The sequence below is a fragment of the Stylophora pistillata genome, chromosome 4 (genome assembly GCF_964205215.1).
Source record: "Stylophora pistillata chromosome 4, jaStyPist1.2, whole genome shotgun sequence".
Taxonomy (NCBI): Eukaryota; Metazoa; Cnidaria; class Anthozoa; order Scleractinia; family Pocilloporidae; genus Stylophora; species Stylophora pistillata.
The window spans coordinates 15,847,928-15,865,729 of record NC_142522.1 but is presented as its reverse complement, the minus strand read 5'-3'; the positions used below and the strand labels follow the sequence as shown (position 1 = coordinate 15,865,729).

The window sequence follows — 17,802 nt, the reverse complement described above, 5'->3', positions numbered from 1 at the left end:
GGCCTGAACGGAATTCGAACCACTGACCTCTGCGATACTTGTGCAGCGCTCTACCAATTGAGATAACAAGCCAACTGGGAGCAGGCAGTTAAGTTGATTCGTAATAAACCCGTGATGATAAATCAGATATAATGAATATATGAAGTTCATATATTCATTATATCTGATATTGGTAGAGCGCTGCGCTCTGTCATATATTGGTAGAGCGCTGCACTAGTATCGCAGAGGTCAGTGGTTCGAATTCCGGTACAGGCCTGATTTTCGCTATTGCATAAACAGCGCTCTCTACTGCGAGGATCGTGCTTCATACGTATCTACAACCGCAGTTCAAAATATATGAACTTCATATATTCATTATATCTGATTTATCATCACGGGTTTATTAGGAATCAACTTAACGGTCTGCTCCCAGTTGGCTTGTTATCTCAATTGGTAGAGCGCTGCACTAGTATCGCAGAGGTCAGTGGTTCGAATCCCGTACAGGCCTGATTTTTTTCAGGTCTGATTTTCGCCATTGCATAAATAGCGCTCTCTACTGCGAGGATCGTGCACCATACGTATCTACAACCGCAGTTGAAAATATATGAACTTCATAATTTCATTATACCAAGCCATGTAGTGTTGTAAAGGAATGGAGTTTGTTTCCCAAATCCTATCATACCTTCGTTTTGGTGAACGCCCGCAAACTATCTCCGATTACCAACTTGATAGGGTTCCTGGATTCCAGCGACACTTTATCGCCGACTGAACCAGTAACCCAGGTGGATTTTATAGAAGGTAGAACACGCTCTAAAATACAAAGAAGTATAACGAAATTCCTGTGAACACAATTTAGGCCACTTCTAGAGAGATTACAAAGCACATCTCTTGGTTTTTAAGTAAACAGTTCAATTCTGTAAGTATCAGTCGTTCGTATGCTGTGATTATTCAGGTGAAGGAATGATTTGGGTGACGGTGACTCTTTACTGAAAGACTAAACTTTATGGGATATTTGGAGTTCTAAATCTCTTTCCGTGATCTCAGGTTCTCAGGCAGTAGTTCTATTAACATGTTAATGATATACACGAAAAAATTACGCGAGTCTGATTGGCTGAGAACGAGTGCAATTTTTATGTGACACCAGTGTAAATTACAAACAGCGCACGCGCTGTTGAAATTTTGTTTGTCTAGACTTTCTGTGATACTTTTTTCACATAAATCATCAACAAGTAAAACATGATTTCTCGTGCAATTTGGTGTTAAGTTTTTCAAAGACTACAAATAATTATTGCACTCGCCCTTTTGTCTTTGAAACATTTACTCGTGCTCATCAACAACAAATTGCAGTCGAACTCATGTTATTACCTATACAAATTGCACTTGGTTTCGTCTCATACCATAAAATGTGACGTAAGAGAAGGCCGTGACAGATCCTCCCACATTATATGCAGTGCAGCCGTAGACCTCATCTTCTTGAGCCGGTTGTGATCCCCTGATGAGAAGTGTGCTGACTTTACCGTCATAAGGAATGATAGATATTCCCTGAGCTTCAAAGCGTGGGTCAAGACGCACATTTCCTTTGACCCAATTTACGCGAGGAGTTGGGAATCCCATAACACGGCAGATAAGATCAATTCTGGTGCCTTGTATTACTTGTAACCTCGTTCCAATGGTCACCGTAAGAGACACGCCTTCCTCAAACGATTTTAAAATTCTATCTTCTGATTCAATCACGGGTGCAATTGATGCTAGAGAGAAATTTCATACAAAGAGTGAACATAGTTATCGTTGTTAATATTAACTTTACGTGCGAGGTAAATCTACAATGGTAATTCCTCGGAAATAAAACCAGCTGAATTGAGAATTTTGTCCAGTTTTACCTATTGGTTGTTTAGGTTACGAAGGACTGACTTTAGAGCGGAGTACCCCGTGTTCTCTCGTTTACGGCAGCAGATTATCAATGATATATCGCTATAAGTATAACAGTGATATATTACAATACATAGTAGATACTAGATACATAGTAGATGCTACGTACAATCATAATGGATTTCAAGATGATGAATTTTCATTCCGCTTTGAGAATTGGTCTTTTCCGCAGAAAGAGGGCAATTAATCAATAAAATAATAAAAATAGTATAAACTGGTAAAGAGCAATGTAAACAATCGAGAATTTACGCGGGAACCTGTTGCAATCCCGCGTTTTTCCATCATCTTTAACGTAAGGAACAAAAAATATTAAAAGAGCTGGATACTTGTGAACAATCTACCATTTTCGATATGTTAAAATTCTAACATGGTTCCGAGGCTAGGGCAATGACACAAATGAAATTATTTATCTATTCCTTAACCTCGATGTTATTTCTTTTGTTTTATTCCTCCAAGCCTCGGAGCCAAGTTTGAATTTCATTAATCGAAAATGGCCTTCTGGCCCTAGATTGATAGCGAGGAAACATGGTAAAAGTTTTAACTGGTTACTGAATGAACGCACATTTGCCCGATTGTGCAATGGACACTGAAAAATATCGGAGATGTGCCTTATATTTTCCTCGAAATATGTCTAAGATTACGAGTCAAATAAATTTTTGCCTTTCTATGCAGAATTTCATTTTTCTTACAATTTTCTTAGTAAAAAACTGTTAACATTATGTGTTGATCACGTTAACTGGGGCTTGAACCACGAAATAAAATGGAGACTTAGGCTTTTACATACATACATACATACATACATACATACATACATACATAGGTTAATTGACCACTTCCCATAGGGACTTTTCAGGGCCAACACCCACCCATCCCACCCAGGGGAGGACATCCACCACACAGTAATCTCGTGCGTGGGAAATTAACGTCTCTTACCCCTAACCCTGCCAGGGTACGGGGCCTACGGTTTATTCGTCCTTATCCGAGAAGACTAGAATATCTATCCATTTCTTGATTATAGAAAGGCAGCAAATTCTCCTCACTTATTTTAAGACCATGAGTATTGGTCCGGCCGGGGCTCGAACCCTCTACCTCCCGCACAACACAATCCGGTGCTCTAACCAATTGAGCTTAGTACCCCATTGATAAAACATTAATAGGAAGATATCTCAAAGATAAAAAAATGAGCCAACCAGTTTTTTTCAAATCAAGACTTGATTTCTAACAGTTTATAACATAATGAACATAGTGTGCATCATCTGTTCGATCAATTCCAATTCCAAGTGGATACTTTAGCAGGTCATAAAGCCAGCGCGTAACTAGTTATATATCTCAGAGAAAGATAAGATATATGTTGCCATGTGCGCATATATCATACGTAAAATGCACATTTCAAATAGCAGTGAAAAAATTTACGGCCTAGCAAAACAGCTTTCTGTCACTATGAAGGTCGCCACACACGAGGGGACTAGTCCCTGCGACTAGTCCTAGCGACCAGTTTCATGCGACTAGTCCCTTCGTGTGAACTACACATTTCTGTGGTCGCAGGGACCAAAATTTGGTCCCTCCGACTGGTCGCACGAATTCAAACTTGTTTGAATTCGTGCGACCAGTCGCAAGGACTTGTCGCATGAAACAAATGTTTGTCCCTTCGTGTGAACTGTTTGTGCGACCAGTCCCTGCGACTAAACGGTAAATAAGCCAATCACGGGTCAGTATGATTCGTGACTTCCGGTATTTGTAAACATTGCAGTCTCTATGAATTTTCCCTGAATTCTAGATTTCTACAACTGAAGAATAAAAAACTATTTCTAGTTTTGTAAACATATACAGATGTCTTGGAGCCGTTTTGATGGAATTATTACCCTATTTGACTCTGTGTCTGTTAAAAATAAATAAATAAATAAAAAAACGGAACGTAAAAGCATGAATAATTCGACTGAATAAGTGTAGTTCATTTGCGTTGATGTTTAATAGTGCTACAATGAAAAGTTGCCAAATTTTCATTGTTTTCGTGTAACGCCCCAGACTAAGAAACATCTTTTGCCTCTTAATTTTCCTATGTTCTTGTGCAATTGAGTGCCCTCGTGTGAACACCTTAAGGGACTAGTCCCTGCTGCCGGTCCCCCCGTGTAAACCCTTCAAAGACTTGTCGCCGGGACTAGTCGCACGGACTAGTCGCAGGGACTAGTCCCCTCGAGTGTGCCGACCTTGAGACCTACATCCAGTAGAGAGTACTTACATTTGACAGTCAGCCGAGTTGTTTCTCTCGCATCCCCTGCAATGTTTGTTGCCAAACAGGTGTAATTTCCAGAGCTTTCCTCCTTCAGAATTCCAAGGCTCAACTTTCTACCTGTGCCAATTTTCTTACTCCCACGCAACCAAGTTATCTTTGGTGTGGGTAATCCCTGCACAGAGCAGGTCAACTCCAAATCAATGCCATCTCTACAGAGTATACTTCCTCCTACAGCCTCTGACAGTCTCACAAGTTGTTCTATCTTTAAATCTTTACCAGTCGGCGTGATTCTTGGGCTTATTGGCTCTGTAGAATACATCAATACATCCGTGTAAATATGGCAACACAATGTATTAAGAAGAATGTACATCCATTTCAAAGAGGGTGTTATCTTGACATAGAACATCCTGATCGTGTCTAACAAATGAAATGCTTAACGAACTGCTAAAACCAACATCTAGCAGGCGAAAGGTCTCTGAGGGTTCTCTCTTTATTAGTTCAGATCATTTAATCATATATATCATCAAAATTCATACCCTCAGCTATTAAAGAGAGCGTGAGAAAAGGAGCAGTTGTTATGTTCATCACATCGAGGCTTGACATACGAAAGAATATCCTGACTGAGGTGCCACTGACAGAAGTCGATTAAGTATGTCGCTTACAGAACACGATATTGTTCTCTGAATAACAGACTAACACCGGGGAAAACACGAGCATGTACTTGACCAGTGTTCTGGTGTAATAGGTTTTTGTGACTCTCTTTCTTCAATCACAACCTATACACCCGCCGAACTCAACTCTTACACTCTGTATCATGCAGAGTCTCATGCTTCTCTTCTATCATAATCGGTGTTTCAGACAGCCTATTTGATACAAACCTATAAAATCAAGCTTCGAAGAAGCTGAATCCTTTCCAATCGTGTTTTGGGCAAGGCAAGTGAAAGAACCACTATCGTCTCGCTGAGTACGGCGAATGACAAGAGTCGTGCTGTTCATAAAGAGCCTTTTGGATGAAGTGATCTTTTTGCCTTTTCTCTGCCAACTGATCGTAGGTTCAGGTATTGCAAACGCACGGCACGTAATCACAAGTGGTGCACCAGGCAGAATTGTAACACGTGTTCCAATTGTAATGGAGACCAGGCTCAAGTCGATGATTTGTTCGACAGAGGTGGAGGAAACCTCAATTTTCGGAATTAAAGCCTCTGTAAGGAGAGAAAAAGTTTCAGCTCAACGATATCTCCAAAGTAAGGAACAATTCTTTTACTATTTAATACATCCATTTTGAAATCGCTGGTGATCCTTGCAATCCGATCGGCTCCTATCTGTCCAACTTATTCACCAATCACACCATTTTTTGCTTTAGATCGCATTTTTTCCCAGCCAATGGGACAGCTTTATTAAAACACAACAACCAATCAGACTTTAAGGCTTGATTAAAGAAACAAATAAAATTGCAGGAAAATGAAAGACAACTTTACAAACCAGCTTAAAACTGGATCAACATAATGTTTGTAAAAAATTAAAAAAAAAAAAGAAAAAAACTTGTATCCGAGCGATTGAGTTTGCGATTTCAAAATAGGTGCACTGGAAAAAATTAGTTTAAAATGAACGTCGTTGTGAAATTCTACTTATGAACATCAGAATGAAGGTTTTAGAAAGAAACCGCATGCGACAAGACAGTGAGGTTGATATTAATTTTTCGGCACCATTTTGATTTTATAGCCTGATGATTAAAAAATTGTTGCGCACCTATTACAGTTAAAGTTGATCCGACTCTGTCTGAACCACCGACGTTTACAGCAATGCATTGATACTGTCCAGCACTCCCTGGTGTCAGCTTTCTCACAATGAGGCGAGACCCTCCAACTATGTCTTTAATAACAAATCGTCCTATTGAAGACACTTGGCGTCCATTCCAGCGCCAATTTATCACTGGAGAAGGGGTTCCACTGGCCAGGCAGTCTATAGACACATCTGAGCCTGATAACACTTGTAAACTGTCACCAATCTGAATGCTTACCTCCCTTGGACCTTTAATGGACTTCACGGAATTATTTCCAGACTGAATTTGGGCACCACTTTTACCTAAATAAGGAATAATTTAGTAACAATTTGGATCAAGTTAAGGTTAACAAGAGCCTGGAATGTTTTTGCTCAAAGATGGTTATCGTAAGATAATTTCTATTTGGATATTTCATCGTGTCATTTGCAACATTTCTACAGTGGAACCTCGATTTAACGAAGTGCCAAGGGACTGGGGAAACTGGTTCGTTATATCGAGGGTTCGTTATATCGAGGTTCTGTGGCATACATTTTACCGTAATTTAAGCAGGGCTAAACTGAAGTATCGTTCGTTATACCGAGGACTTCGTTAAATAGAGGTTTGTTAAATCAAAATTCCACTGTAGTCTAAGAACGAATAAAGTTAATATCGTGCGTATGCTGTTTAATATACGGCGGTAAACAGAGTCACTAGGACCAACCACAAAATGTGGAAATTTACTCGGTTATACTTCATGAAAATAGACAAGTAACGATCCCTAAAGCAATGAAGAGATTGATTCAATGTTCTGTAAGTGCAGTTTCTAACTCACATTTAAGCCCACAATGAACGTAGCCGCACCTACCTATGATCCTGACAAAAGTGGATGCTCTGTCTTGTCCTGCGCTGCTTTCAGCCATACAAGAAATCTCGCCAGCATCCCGAGCCTGTATACCGTTCACAATTAAAGAGCTAGACCGACTGTCAATCAGAAATCGTCCTGAAGTTTTCAGCATCCGCTCGTTTAGAAACCACGAAACTTCAGGAGTCGGGAATCCGCGGACTGGACACACAACACGAACTATCAACCCCTCCACAACTCGCAAATTCTGCCCAATCTTAACAACTGCTTCCTCGATAGCAATAGCAGTAACCTGCCCCGTCGATTTTTCAATCTGGGGTTTTTCGGACGCTGTTAACAGGATAAAATTAAAAAAAATGCATTAATCTCTTAAATGTTTTCGGTCTTGTCGTTCGTCAAAAGCAAAGAAAGCTCGATGTGAAGCGAGGAGACTGAAGACCAGTTTAATAAATAATAAGACGTTTTTACGATCATAAAGGCATGGGCTCAGACTTAAATTTGTCAACACTAGGATGTGATAGCGACTAGAAAAATGAACTCTAACTAACTTACCAATCACTGTTAACTCGCTGATTCGACTGATTCGACCAGCTCTGTTCAACGCCTCACAAGTAAAGGTTCCAGTGTCCATTGTAGTGACTTTATTTATCTTCAGGGTTCTACCAAACTCTGCCAGGTCTTTGTCATCTTTCTTCCATTGTACGGTTGGAGTAGGAAGTCCAGATGTGGGGCAGGTGATAACTATACTTGCACCAGCAAGTAAGGTCAGTTCGTCACCAATTGTGGCTTCAATGACCTCGTTAGGACCAAGGGAGGTTATTTTCCGGTCAGAGTAACGTATAGTTGGAGGCTCGGGAGCTATATGGGTAGAACCAATAAAAAGAAGTGTTAAAATAACTCTTTAGGTAAAAATTCCTCCCAACTAATCGTAATGATACAAATGTGATCAACTGCATACGTGTAAATAATAATATAATGGTTTAATATTTGAAGTGCGCAAATTCCATTTACATATGATCAAATGCGCATAGTTAAAATAGTTCATTCCTTCCAATTTTTTTAGCTCGGTCAAACTATCTGCATGTGAAGTCATTCGGACCTTCGCCGAGAGACAATAGTGCAAAAACTCGTTCAAACCAAGAGAAGGTTAATAGTAAAACCGAGAAAAGCTTTAAGGTCGACACCTTCCTTTGAGAAAGTTTAGCCTGTTTCAGGAATGAGGCCTAGATACATAATTATGGCTGACTTACGTAAAATATCAATTTTTGAAGACTTGGAATCCTGTCCAATATTATTGCTAGCCGTGCACGTGTAATCTCCTGAGTCCTCAACTCCAGGATAACTGATGGTAAGAGTAGAGTTATCTTTGCTAAGAGTTACGCCATTCTTGAAACCGGAGTTTTTTCCACGAATTTTCCAGCTTATGGCGGGGGATGGCTCCATTTCGGAAACACAGCGCACTGTCACTTGGGTCTCAGAGATGACGGTTAATTTGGTTCCAACGTATATTTCGACCTCTTTGTTTTCTTCTTCGATGACTCGTAAATTTTTTGTTCCTGCTTGAATCTTGGGAGGGTTCAAAGCTTCAAAAAAAAAAAAGAAACAAAGGAGTCAAAACTCTCAAAATCAAAGAAAGTGGGTGATAATTTGTTTGCATATTGCTCACACGCAATCTTGATGTTTGGTACTCATTTACTGGAACCACTTTTGTTCTGGAATTATGTGTATGTACCTATAACGGTAACGGTCGAGGTTGCGTGGGTTCTTCCTCTGCTGGATCTGGCATTGCATTTGTATTCCAAAGCATATCTCTGGTCAATGCCTGTGATCACAAGATCCTGGCCAACTTTTACAGCCTTGCCAATCTCCGCTGAACGACCCCGGGCTGTCCAGTAAACTACTACAGGAATTGTTGCTTCTGCAGGACAACGGATAGTAAGTTTCGCTCCTTGATAAACCGTGACGTCAGTTCCTATGGTGATCTCTGCTTCTTTAGTATTAGGTCCGAACGAGACATCGCCTTCTGCTGTAATTATTGTAGGTAAAGAAGGATCTAAAAGAAATAGCGGTGAAAGATAATTGTTTCCCTTTAAGGGACGATATGATTATTAAAATGTTTGTTATGCTATCTGAGGTTCGTGAGGAGTTCTTAAAGTGAAAATATCTAACCATTTTCACTGCATTACCGCAGTAAGGTAGGACGAGAACGGAACATATGCAAACCATGCGAGTGGTCCATCTAATAAATCCCACCCATCCCACCCCAGGGGACGACATCCATCACACAGTAATCTCGTGCGTGGAAAATTAACGTCTCCTACCCCTAACCCTGTAGGAGACGGGACCTCCACTCGTTCGTCCCTATCCGAGAAGACTAGAATATCTAACCATTTCTTGATGTTATATTTTAAGACGTTGAGTGTTGGTCCGGCCGGGCTTTGAACCCTCAACCTCCCGCACAGCAGTCCAGCGCTCTATCCATTGAGCTAACCGGGAGGCGGTTGCCTTTCCGGAGAAATAAGCAGAGTAGGTTTAAACGTCAAACGCATATTTGTTTCTTGGGATGATTATTGAAGATAATGTTTATAGTTCATACTTTGTTATAACGCATTGCCTCAAGATCAGTGACGTAGCCTTACAAAATACTCGTAAAAATCGTCATCAAACACCGATATGCTGTAGACCCACATTTAAACACGCTTCTGGTATTATCTCGATCTGTCTTCCCTCTTGCAAGAATGACAGGAGACCTTCGTCCTCAGGGCAGCTATGGTCATTGCAAGTAATTCCATGATAAGTGTTTTTCACTTACCGATTATCTTGGCGGTGAACAAGGCTTTCGTTTCTCCTGCATCGTTTGAAGCTTTACATGTATAGGTATCTTCGTTAAACCGAGTCAATCTACGAATTTTTAAAGTACCATCTATAGCTGCCACACCCCCTCGGAATCTGTCTGTAATCAATAGCCGGCGTCTTAACCACTCAATCTTAGGAGAGTCAAAATTGGAGCTTGCTCTGCAAGACACGGTTATTTCAGTCCCTCTTACTGCCCACACGGTGGAACCAACGTCTACAGAAACTTTGCTGACTTTTTTTACCACAAATTTCTTTATTTCACTCTCCACTATCACAGGTAAATCTAAATGCGGGAGAATAATGAAACACCGTTGCAAATTCACTATTAAACAGTTGTTGTACATTGAACATCCTTAAACAAAGTTTTCTATAAAAACCAAAGAAAAAGCAACACCAGCTAGGAAATCCTAAATGACTTTTTTAAGGGAAATTAAAAGTCTCGTTTTAGTTTACGTTGAAGAGGTTCGTTGTCATTTTCGATTGCAGTGTAGCTATCTGGGCAAATTCGTCTTCAAGAGTCTCAAGAGGAACATTAACAAGTCTAGGGGTAAAGAGGGTAGAGTAACATTAAAAATAGTCATGATTCCTCCATCCCCTTGCTCACACAACTGAAGTAAACATTTAGTCTTCCATACGGTTTCCCCCGGTGAATCATGGAACAACGGTAAGGCCAGTTATATCTTTCACATTACTGTTAAAAAACGCAATAAATTTAAAAAAAAAGGCAACATCATTCCCTTCATTAGATTTTGATGTGATTTACTTGTGACTTAATTGTTTTTTTTTTTTTCGATGGAGAAATGGTGCCTAACTAGCAAAGGTAACTGTGCAGGATAGAAAGGATGAAAAACCTTCCCTGGTACGCAACTATGAATTACTAAGGTGGTATAACTCCACTTAATCCTAAAAAGCCATAGAGTACTACGATAGTTACACAGGCAGCTCTAGAAAATGTGCCACGAGATTCCCACTTTCTTGAATAATTTTTTTTTGACCCACCAAACCATAGAAAATTTCGTTTCCCCAGGAATAGGAAAGTGAAAGAAACGTTGTTTTGCCCACAATCGAACCACGTAACAAGAATTAACCTGACATGAGTATGATCAAGTGCACGTCAGGTTCAATTACTTGGAAACAACTCTAATAATATGAGGGTCAGGGAACATTTTCATGATTTTTATGTTCACTCCGCAAATTAACTAACTGAAATAAAACATTTACATTGAATATATCAGCAGAACAATGACCTGACCTGTTCCGTTAGGTAGTACTGCACTGCCATCGTCCAAAACATCTACAATCAAGAAATAAGACGCCATCAGTGAAAATATTTCTTAATCCGACATCACTCTCTTGCTTCTGCCAAGGATCTAGTTCCTGCCCTTGATAAGCGTTACGGCAGGATGCCTTCCACTCGAGTGTCACTGTATTTTCTCAAAATTCCACGATCTTACAGATATTTATCAAGTGGCGTAAATGCTTCACACGATTATTAGGCAATCTGTCGTCCAGAGCCGCCATTACTCTTATCCAGCGGAACAGGCGCGCGGGGAGGGGGGGGGGGGGGCTCCGGATAAATCCGACTAACGAAACCGCGGTGTTGTGGTTCCGGTTTGACAATCCATACGTGGAGCTTTTATGTCTTCTGTGTCATTTGTTCTTTTATGTCTTCTGACATAAATAGAGATCAAAACTGGTTTAAGAAACCACTAAGTACAGTACAGCAGTCACCTTTCGAACATATTGATAAGCACCAAGATCGAATACACAATGGTTCGGGCGAAATAAGATATTTTCGAGCTGTTGCAGCGTAAAGTTGGATAACGCTGAATATCTCTGAAGGTAGCACAGAAAGAGGCAATACAAAGTACAGTGTTGTGCTTCAGTATTCATACAGTGCACCTCCTACTGGTTTTCATCATGTTTTTTTCCACCAACTAACGCTCGATAATTGTTAAATAGATATTTCTTCAATGGTCGACTTATCACTCTTAACACAAAATCTTTTCACTCTACGAGTGAATCTGAGTCATACCTAAGACTAAACTAAGACACCACTCTACTACACTCTTTTTCATCTTGCCCATAAGGCAACTTAAAAATTCTCCAACGGTTGGTGCGGTCGTCATAATAAGATTTAACGTTACTTTTTTCCCAGAAAGACGAATTTAGTTTCTATTTTTAATAACATTTGGGGGTTGACGGGAGTCAAGTACAAAACGAACAGGATTCAAATTTTATTGAAAATCGCGAATTTCAATAGTCTATCTATATATGTCCACCAGTATTACATAATCAACTGCTCCGAAGCAGTAGTTTCTACGAGCTTCCTGATTGGTCAAAAAATATCGTTTATTGCGACAGCAAACCCATAGTTATTTCATAAAAGCTATAGAAAGCACTCTATCGATTTAACGGCGTAATGACACACTTGAAATATTAGGACAACACAAGAAAAATTTGTAAATCACGAGCAAGTGATTCGCAAGCATTTCTCGTGTTCTTCCAACATCCTTTACAACGGTCAACCGATAGAAAGTGCAGTCTACTGCTAGAATAAAGTAGAGATAAATTAAGCAGACAAAGCAGTTAAAACTCTTTTAAAATCTTACCATCTTGCTCGAACTTGAGAGCCCTTCTCTCTCGTATATCGTCATCTTCTAAAACGTGAAGTAATGTTGTAAAGGAGTGAGGATCTTCCACCTGAAGAATAAAAACAACTAAAATTTTAGTCAGTGATCTCGAGTGAATGGCACTTGATTGATGTTTCGTGCAGTTTATCGGTTGTTCAAACGTTAGCCTGTTCTTTTAATTGATTTTGTTTTTGTTTTTTTTTCGTATATACTGGAAGTTGTCTTCAAGAAGACCTGATTTGTTTTATTTCTTAATTTAAGTGAGCTTTTCTATTCATTGGGAGGATTAGTAAAATAGATACTGTGTTACCACAAAACATTCCGCTAATGTTGCATTTTAAATTTAGCGAAAACGTTGTTGATGTTGTTTTTTCTCAGTTTGTACCCAGAAGCCACTATAGCATGATTTTGCATTTGCCACTTAAAAAAGTGCGAAAAATATTAACTTTATCCCCCCCAACGAATCTCGTCTGTAACCGCAAGACAATAGGTTGACAACTTCGGAATAATACTAAATGCTGTAAATGACAACTTCTTTCAGTTTGTTAAGAGTACCTAAGATAACGTCCTCAGACCAAGCTTATAAAGAATGCGCCAGACTGCCTCAAAACCATATGTGACATTCGAGTCCATATCAACTGTTAAAATAGTAATTACGTCAGAAAAATTTGCCATTCACTCATAAAATTTGGTTGCCTTTCAAAAACCGTATTGAGTGGGTGTACGGCGGTTTTCAGTTATTCAGGGAATTGCGTTAAGAAACGATTTTCTTAAATCAGTCTTAACCAGATATTTGATTGTTAATGTGCAGTAAAGGCCTCTTGATAAGAAATAAAAGGTACTAAAGTGACCTGTTAATCAACTGAAACAGGCGCCGACATTTAAGAAAGATCTAGAAAACTACTAGTATATCGAAAATACAAAGCTTTCACAATTGATTTTGGGGAGCGCACGAACATATGTTTCGACATATGCTGCAAACATGCTGCATAGAGTGTATCAATAATCCAACACTGGGAACGTTTTAAATACTTTTCCTTAAAAATAAGATTAAAATAACTTCTGTGGAGAGGCGTTAAACTTTTTATAATCTTAAGAAATGTAGCGAAAACAGGCGTAAAGGAATTCAGTTGAAAGCTATCGCCGATCTAAGTTAATTCAAACAGAGTGCCCGTATATTGACGTGGACATTCCCACTTGTGTAACTCGCCAGTTGTCTTTCTTCACAGTTCGTTGGTGGACATAAAATTTATCATAATCTCAAAACAAAAACCAGCTTTTCACCAGAATTTTTGGAAAGATGTTCATTTGTTTAAGATTCTCGCTCTCTGGTTAGTTTCTAATTTTCAAGAATTATGCTTAAATTGGATACTACTAAACTTGAGTACTTGTAAGCATTTGACGGTTTCAATAAATAAGTGTGCCAAGTTAGCAGTCCCCACCTCTGATGAACTGTGAATGATAGAATGTTTTTCAAAAAATGTCTCGATTTATCCGACAAAAACAAAATTCATCGTTATCTTCATGTATGGCAATAGTCTCTGTGTATGTTGGAAAATCTAAAATCTCACGCTCTATTTCTCTTCATCAGTAAGATCGTCATTGTCGCAGGGCGAAACGACAAATGGCATTAAACTTTTAAGACTATTAAATTCGCTTTAAAGCAGCTATCACCTTAATCTGCTGGTTCCAGCAAAAAAAAAAACAGAGATTAACATATGGTTGTCCCTGTATCAAGGCCAAAAATGTTTTAGCTTGAAAAATTAATGTACATGTTTTAATGCCTTTTCTGCGTTATGACCTTTCCACAAGTAGAGGTGGTTTCAAGATATTATTTTCATGTTTTCTTTCTCGTGGCACTTATCTATTACAGCTAAAAATTATATACAGTACACTTCATATGTCACGAGACCAGTCATCAGTTTGTGTCAAAAAGACTCAACATGGGTTACAAGCGCTCGTTGCATCGAAGCATGGCTCCTCGCTTCTCACGTTAATAAACTAAAATACAATAATCATACACTGTGTATGTAACGATCGCATGCAAAATTCAAACTGACCTCCTGTTGTCCTGAGGGTATAACGCAACTGAAGACGACGGCAAAGATAAGAAAACATATCTGGGTTCTAAACACACAAAGCAAAGAACAGAATTCGTCTTAATTAGCCTCACACTACTCTCATCAGTGATTACAAGCAGGACACTTTCATCGATGTTTGGGTTCGCATCAATGGTGATCATAACAAACCAGGTATTTGTAAGAATGTTTCCTTACCTGAATACAAAGGGGCTTATCCTCAAATACTGCCTCATATTATGTGAAAGTCCTCACAATGCTGTCGCACAAAAACTAAACTGTCTGCGGTGTTCTGCCGCGTTATTTAAACCGAGTTACGAAATTTCGTCTCAGGAGTTGTCAGTTCGATTTCCTGTTGAATTCTGCCGCAAAATCAAAGTGAGGCGCAGTGAAACGTTTTGAGTTTCGACCCTGTTTTAGGACAGTTCAGCAAGGCCATTGCTCATCTCCAAACAACACTCGCTTTCAGCTGCTTTCAGTGATATGATCCGTTAGAAATCAAATTCTTTGCATTTGCGGTAGTGACAAGGAGATTCCGCCCAGGACGTTTTGTAATACGATTCCCTCTTTTAACGAACCAATGTTCACCAGCTTGTTTGCCAAATTGTCAAAGGGGAGTTGAAGGAAGCTTATCAACTATTTTCTCCTCCTCAAAGGCAGCCTTTTAATTTCTGTCCTGCTTTTTACTGCACAATGTCAGTGATCTAAGCTGAATATTTGCTAGGTTCGTGATGATATAATTATAGTTGTTTTTAATCCGTCGTATTTAAGGTTATTGTCGTGTCGTAGGTCAAATCAATCACACATAATCTCACGGCTGACAGTCACTGTCACAAATTGCAGATTTCGACAGATTTTGGCGCTCCAGGGAGCGCGGCGAAAAAGGCAATTATGACTCTTGGGCCGGACAAAGTCTGGAAACTCCCATTAAATTTTGTCCGCTAGTTCTTGATACACCCCCTCTTACACCTTGAACGTGTGGACGGAAATCCAGGTAAAAAATAAAAGTTTGAGCCAGATTGTACATGATCTCCAGAGATCAAAGTGTCTTGCTTTGATACCGTGTCCTGCTCCAAGAAATTCACTCTCAAAAATCTCTCTACTTGTTTCCGGAGTCCTCGAGTTTGGGTGTAGCAAGGTGTGTACGACCAAATATTTCCTGTTTCCGAGTCTTGTCAGCGTTTCAACTGAATTGATGTTATTAGAGCCAGTTAAAAAGAATAAGAAACTCCTTCCGTTTGATAATTCAAAGAATCCTAACTTGGATAAAATCGCGTGCTGCTAAAGAGGAAATAATAATTTTCCTTGCCTTGTTGGTCACGTAAGAAGATTCCCTGATTTTTCTCTCAATCAAGATTGTTATTGACAAAAGACATGTCAATATATTGTTCAGGAAACCTCGAAGCTTCTCTTGCGTTCCAAGGATGAAAGGATGAAACTTTAGGATACTGTTTCGTTAATACAATGAATTATTAACTTGATTTCCTGATTGACTTTGATTGACACTAAGTTTCGCAATTAAGCCACGTGAATAAGTCTGCTCTCAGTTCAGATGTTTAGATTCAAAGTGACCTTCATGTCTTGCTGACCTGTCGCGCTGACCCGTATTCTGTTATACCCTGATCTGTTATATCTGTTGCTGACTTGTATACCGTGAAACAATCCTACTAGACATCGCCACAGAACTTGAAGTAAGTTATCAGTGCTGCAATTCTAGCTAATAGTTTGACTCGTGTGTTTATGTATCGATAGATCCTGTTCAGTTTCTCAAATGTATTTAATTTCTTTTCTCTAGATCGAATAATAATATACTGGAATAAATTATACGATTTGCGTAAGCTAGTTGGATTGCCTGTTTGGTTTATCGAACCAGATACGATTATCAATTGACCCTTCTTCTTTGACCCAATGTAATTTTATTTCCTTTTTCTACCCATGATTTTTGCCCTTGACTGATTTCCCCTTTGACTAGGTTACTGGCAGGACAAGCAGTTCCCTACTTCTCGACGCAAAGCGTGACAGCGAGTGAGGCGAGAAAAGCTGGAGGTCTTGGGGGGGGGGGGGGCTGGGTCCAAGAACAATATATGAGGGCCTCCATGTAGGCTAATATTTTTCCAATCCCCCTCCCCTCCTCAACCTGAGCTGTACACTGCAGATGTCACCATGATAGTCGAACAGGTCTCTTACGAAGCAAAAGAATATCTGTGGAGAATATAATCCGTAACAGAGCTGTCGTCTTCGATTGTATTGCAAAGCATTTAGTCTCAAAAATATATCGTTATCGAGGGCATTGGATGGGTATTATCGCTTCAATCATTTGCTTTTTTTGATATATTTCTCTTTGCTTTCGATATCAAAACTCGTTTTGAGAATAGTCCTAATCTAATGCTTTTTAAAAAGGCGACGGAAGAAGGGAGTGGCAGTGAGAGTAAATACGTGCGGTTTAATGAAGCCTCCCCATTGCGTTTTTTTGTGTGTGTCATTCTTCTTCTCTCTTCAAATTAAGCGATCCAATCACTCAGCTTGTGCTGGAAACGTGTTAAAAAAGGGGACGATTGAAGGTAAAAAACTAATCATACTTGCCATGTATCTTCTTTCGTCAAGTGCCCGGAAAAGGATGCTGAAAACGGATATTTTATGAGGTAGCGAAAACGTTGGAAAAACTGATTCCAAGGAAAAAGGGCACGTCGTTAACAACGTGAGTGTGATGTGATTGTGTGTGGTATATGGGTGCGGGTTGATGGACACCCTGATTAACAGGCAGTGGAGAAGCTCCTGTATGATTGCTCAACTGTTCTCATTAGGGCACTTTATAAATGTGTATCTCAAGTGTAGGCACATGTTAAATATCAACTTTATTCTAATGATACTTGTGATCACTCGACTGAGATATTCTTGAAAAGTATTGTTCTCGGTGATGGCGAATGACACCGCTGACAACGAGAGCGGAAGTTATCATCAGAGTCAGGTCAAGAGACGTTTGTCAACAATCGAATGTTACGAGTATAGTTCGTGAACGCCGATAAGTCAGTTTTATGCCACTGACTGTTAGTCTCAAGTAGGGCAGTTGATTGTAATTGGTTAGTCTCTTCTTGTGATAAGAAAAATAATTTTTTTTTCCTCAGGACTCTCATGTTTCCAATATCAAGAGATGTTTGGAGAAGAAATCTATAGAGCTACGTAAGGCTTCTTTACTTCAATTTTTACTGAAATCATAGAATCGGCAGCGAATTGCGAACAATTTCAGTTTCCATACTAACTTTCATAAAACCTTTTTTTTACGATCTTAAATTTGTCTTTAATTTTCCAATTATTTTTCCACAAAAGACATGTATGTTTAGCCTAGCTGCAACACGTCCATCCTCTTTTACCGACGTTGCGACTCTCACATCGTTTTATAGAATTCTGAATATATTCTTCAATGAAAATGTTGAATTCACTCTCTCATCTGAAATTTTTAGGAAAAGTTG

General features: G+C 39.4%; 1 protein-coding gene and 1 long non-coding RNA gene across 4 annotated transcripts in view; one reads left to right on the top strand and one right to left on the bottom strand.

The window, feature by feature from the left end:
* Nucleotides 1–14,923, bottom strand: part of LOC111321843 (hemicentin-1) — a 66,915-nt gene extending 51,992 nt beyond the window's left edge. The window contains exons 1-14 of one of the 3 annotated variants that reach the window (XM_088756184.1): nt 14,531–14,923; nt 14,315–14,381; nt 12,234–12,324; nt 10,874–10,915; nt 9,578–9,904; nt 8,498–8,818; nt 8,016–8,348; nt 7,318–7,623; nt 6,769–7,095; nt 5,891–6,226; nt 5,020–5,343; nt 4,148–4,447; nt 1,377–1,727; nt 662–789 (exon numbers count right to left, since the gene is read on the bottom strand). In XM_088756184.1, the coding sequence (XP_088612310.1) occupies nt 662–789; nt 1,377–1,727; nt 4,148–4,447; nt 5,020–5,343; nt 5,891–6,226; nt 6,769–7,095; nt 7,318–7,623; nt 8,016–8,348; nt 8,498–8,818; nt 9,578–9,904; nt 10,874–10,915; nt 12,234–12,324; nt 14,315–14,381; nt 14,531–14,568 (3,291 nt within the window). In that variant the 5' untranslated portion in view covers nt 14,569–14,923. The remainder of the gene's footprint in view (nt 1–661; nt 790–1,376; nt 1,728–4,147; nt 4,448–5,019; nt 5,344–5,890; nt 6,227–6,768; nt 7,096–7,317; nt 7,624–8,015; nt 8,349–8,497; nt 8,819–9,577; nt 9,905–10,873; nt 10,916–12,233; nt 12,325–14,314; nt 14,382–14,530) is intronic. The other 2 variants (XM_088756183.1, XM_088756182.1) reach the window with 2 other exon arrangements.
* A 46-nt stretch (nt 14,924–14,969) lies between these two features.
* On the top strand, nt 14,970–16,783 carry LOC148732623 (uncharacterized). Its single transcript, XR_015999765.1, has 2 exons — nt 14,970–16,023; nt 16,305–16,783. It is a non-coding gene; the product is annotated as an uncharacterized LOC148732623 (long non-coding RNA).
* Nucleotides 16,784–17,802: the final 1,019 nt, after the last annotated feature.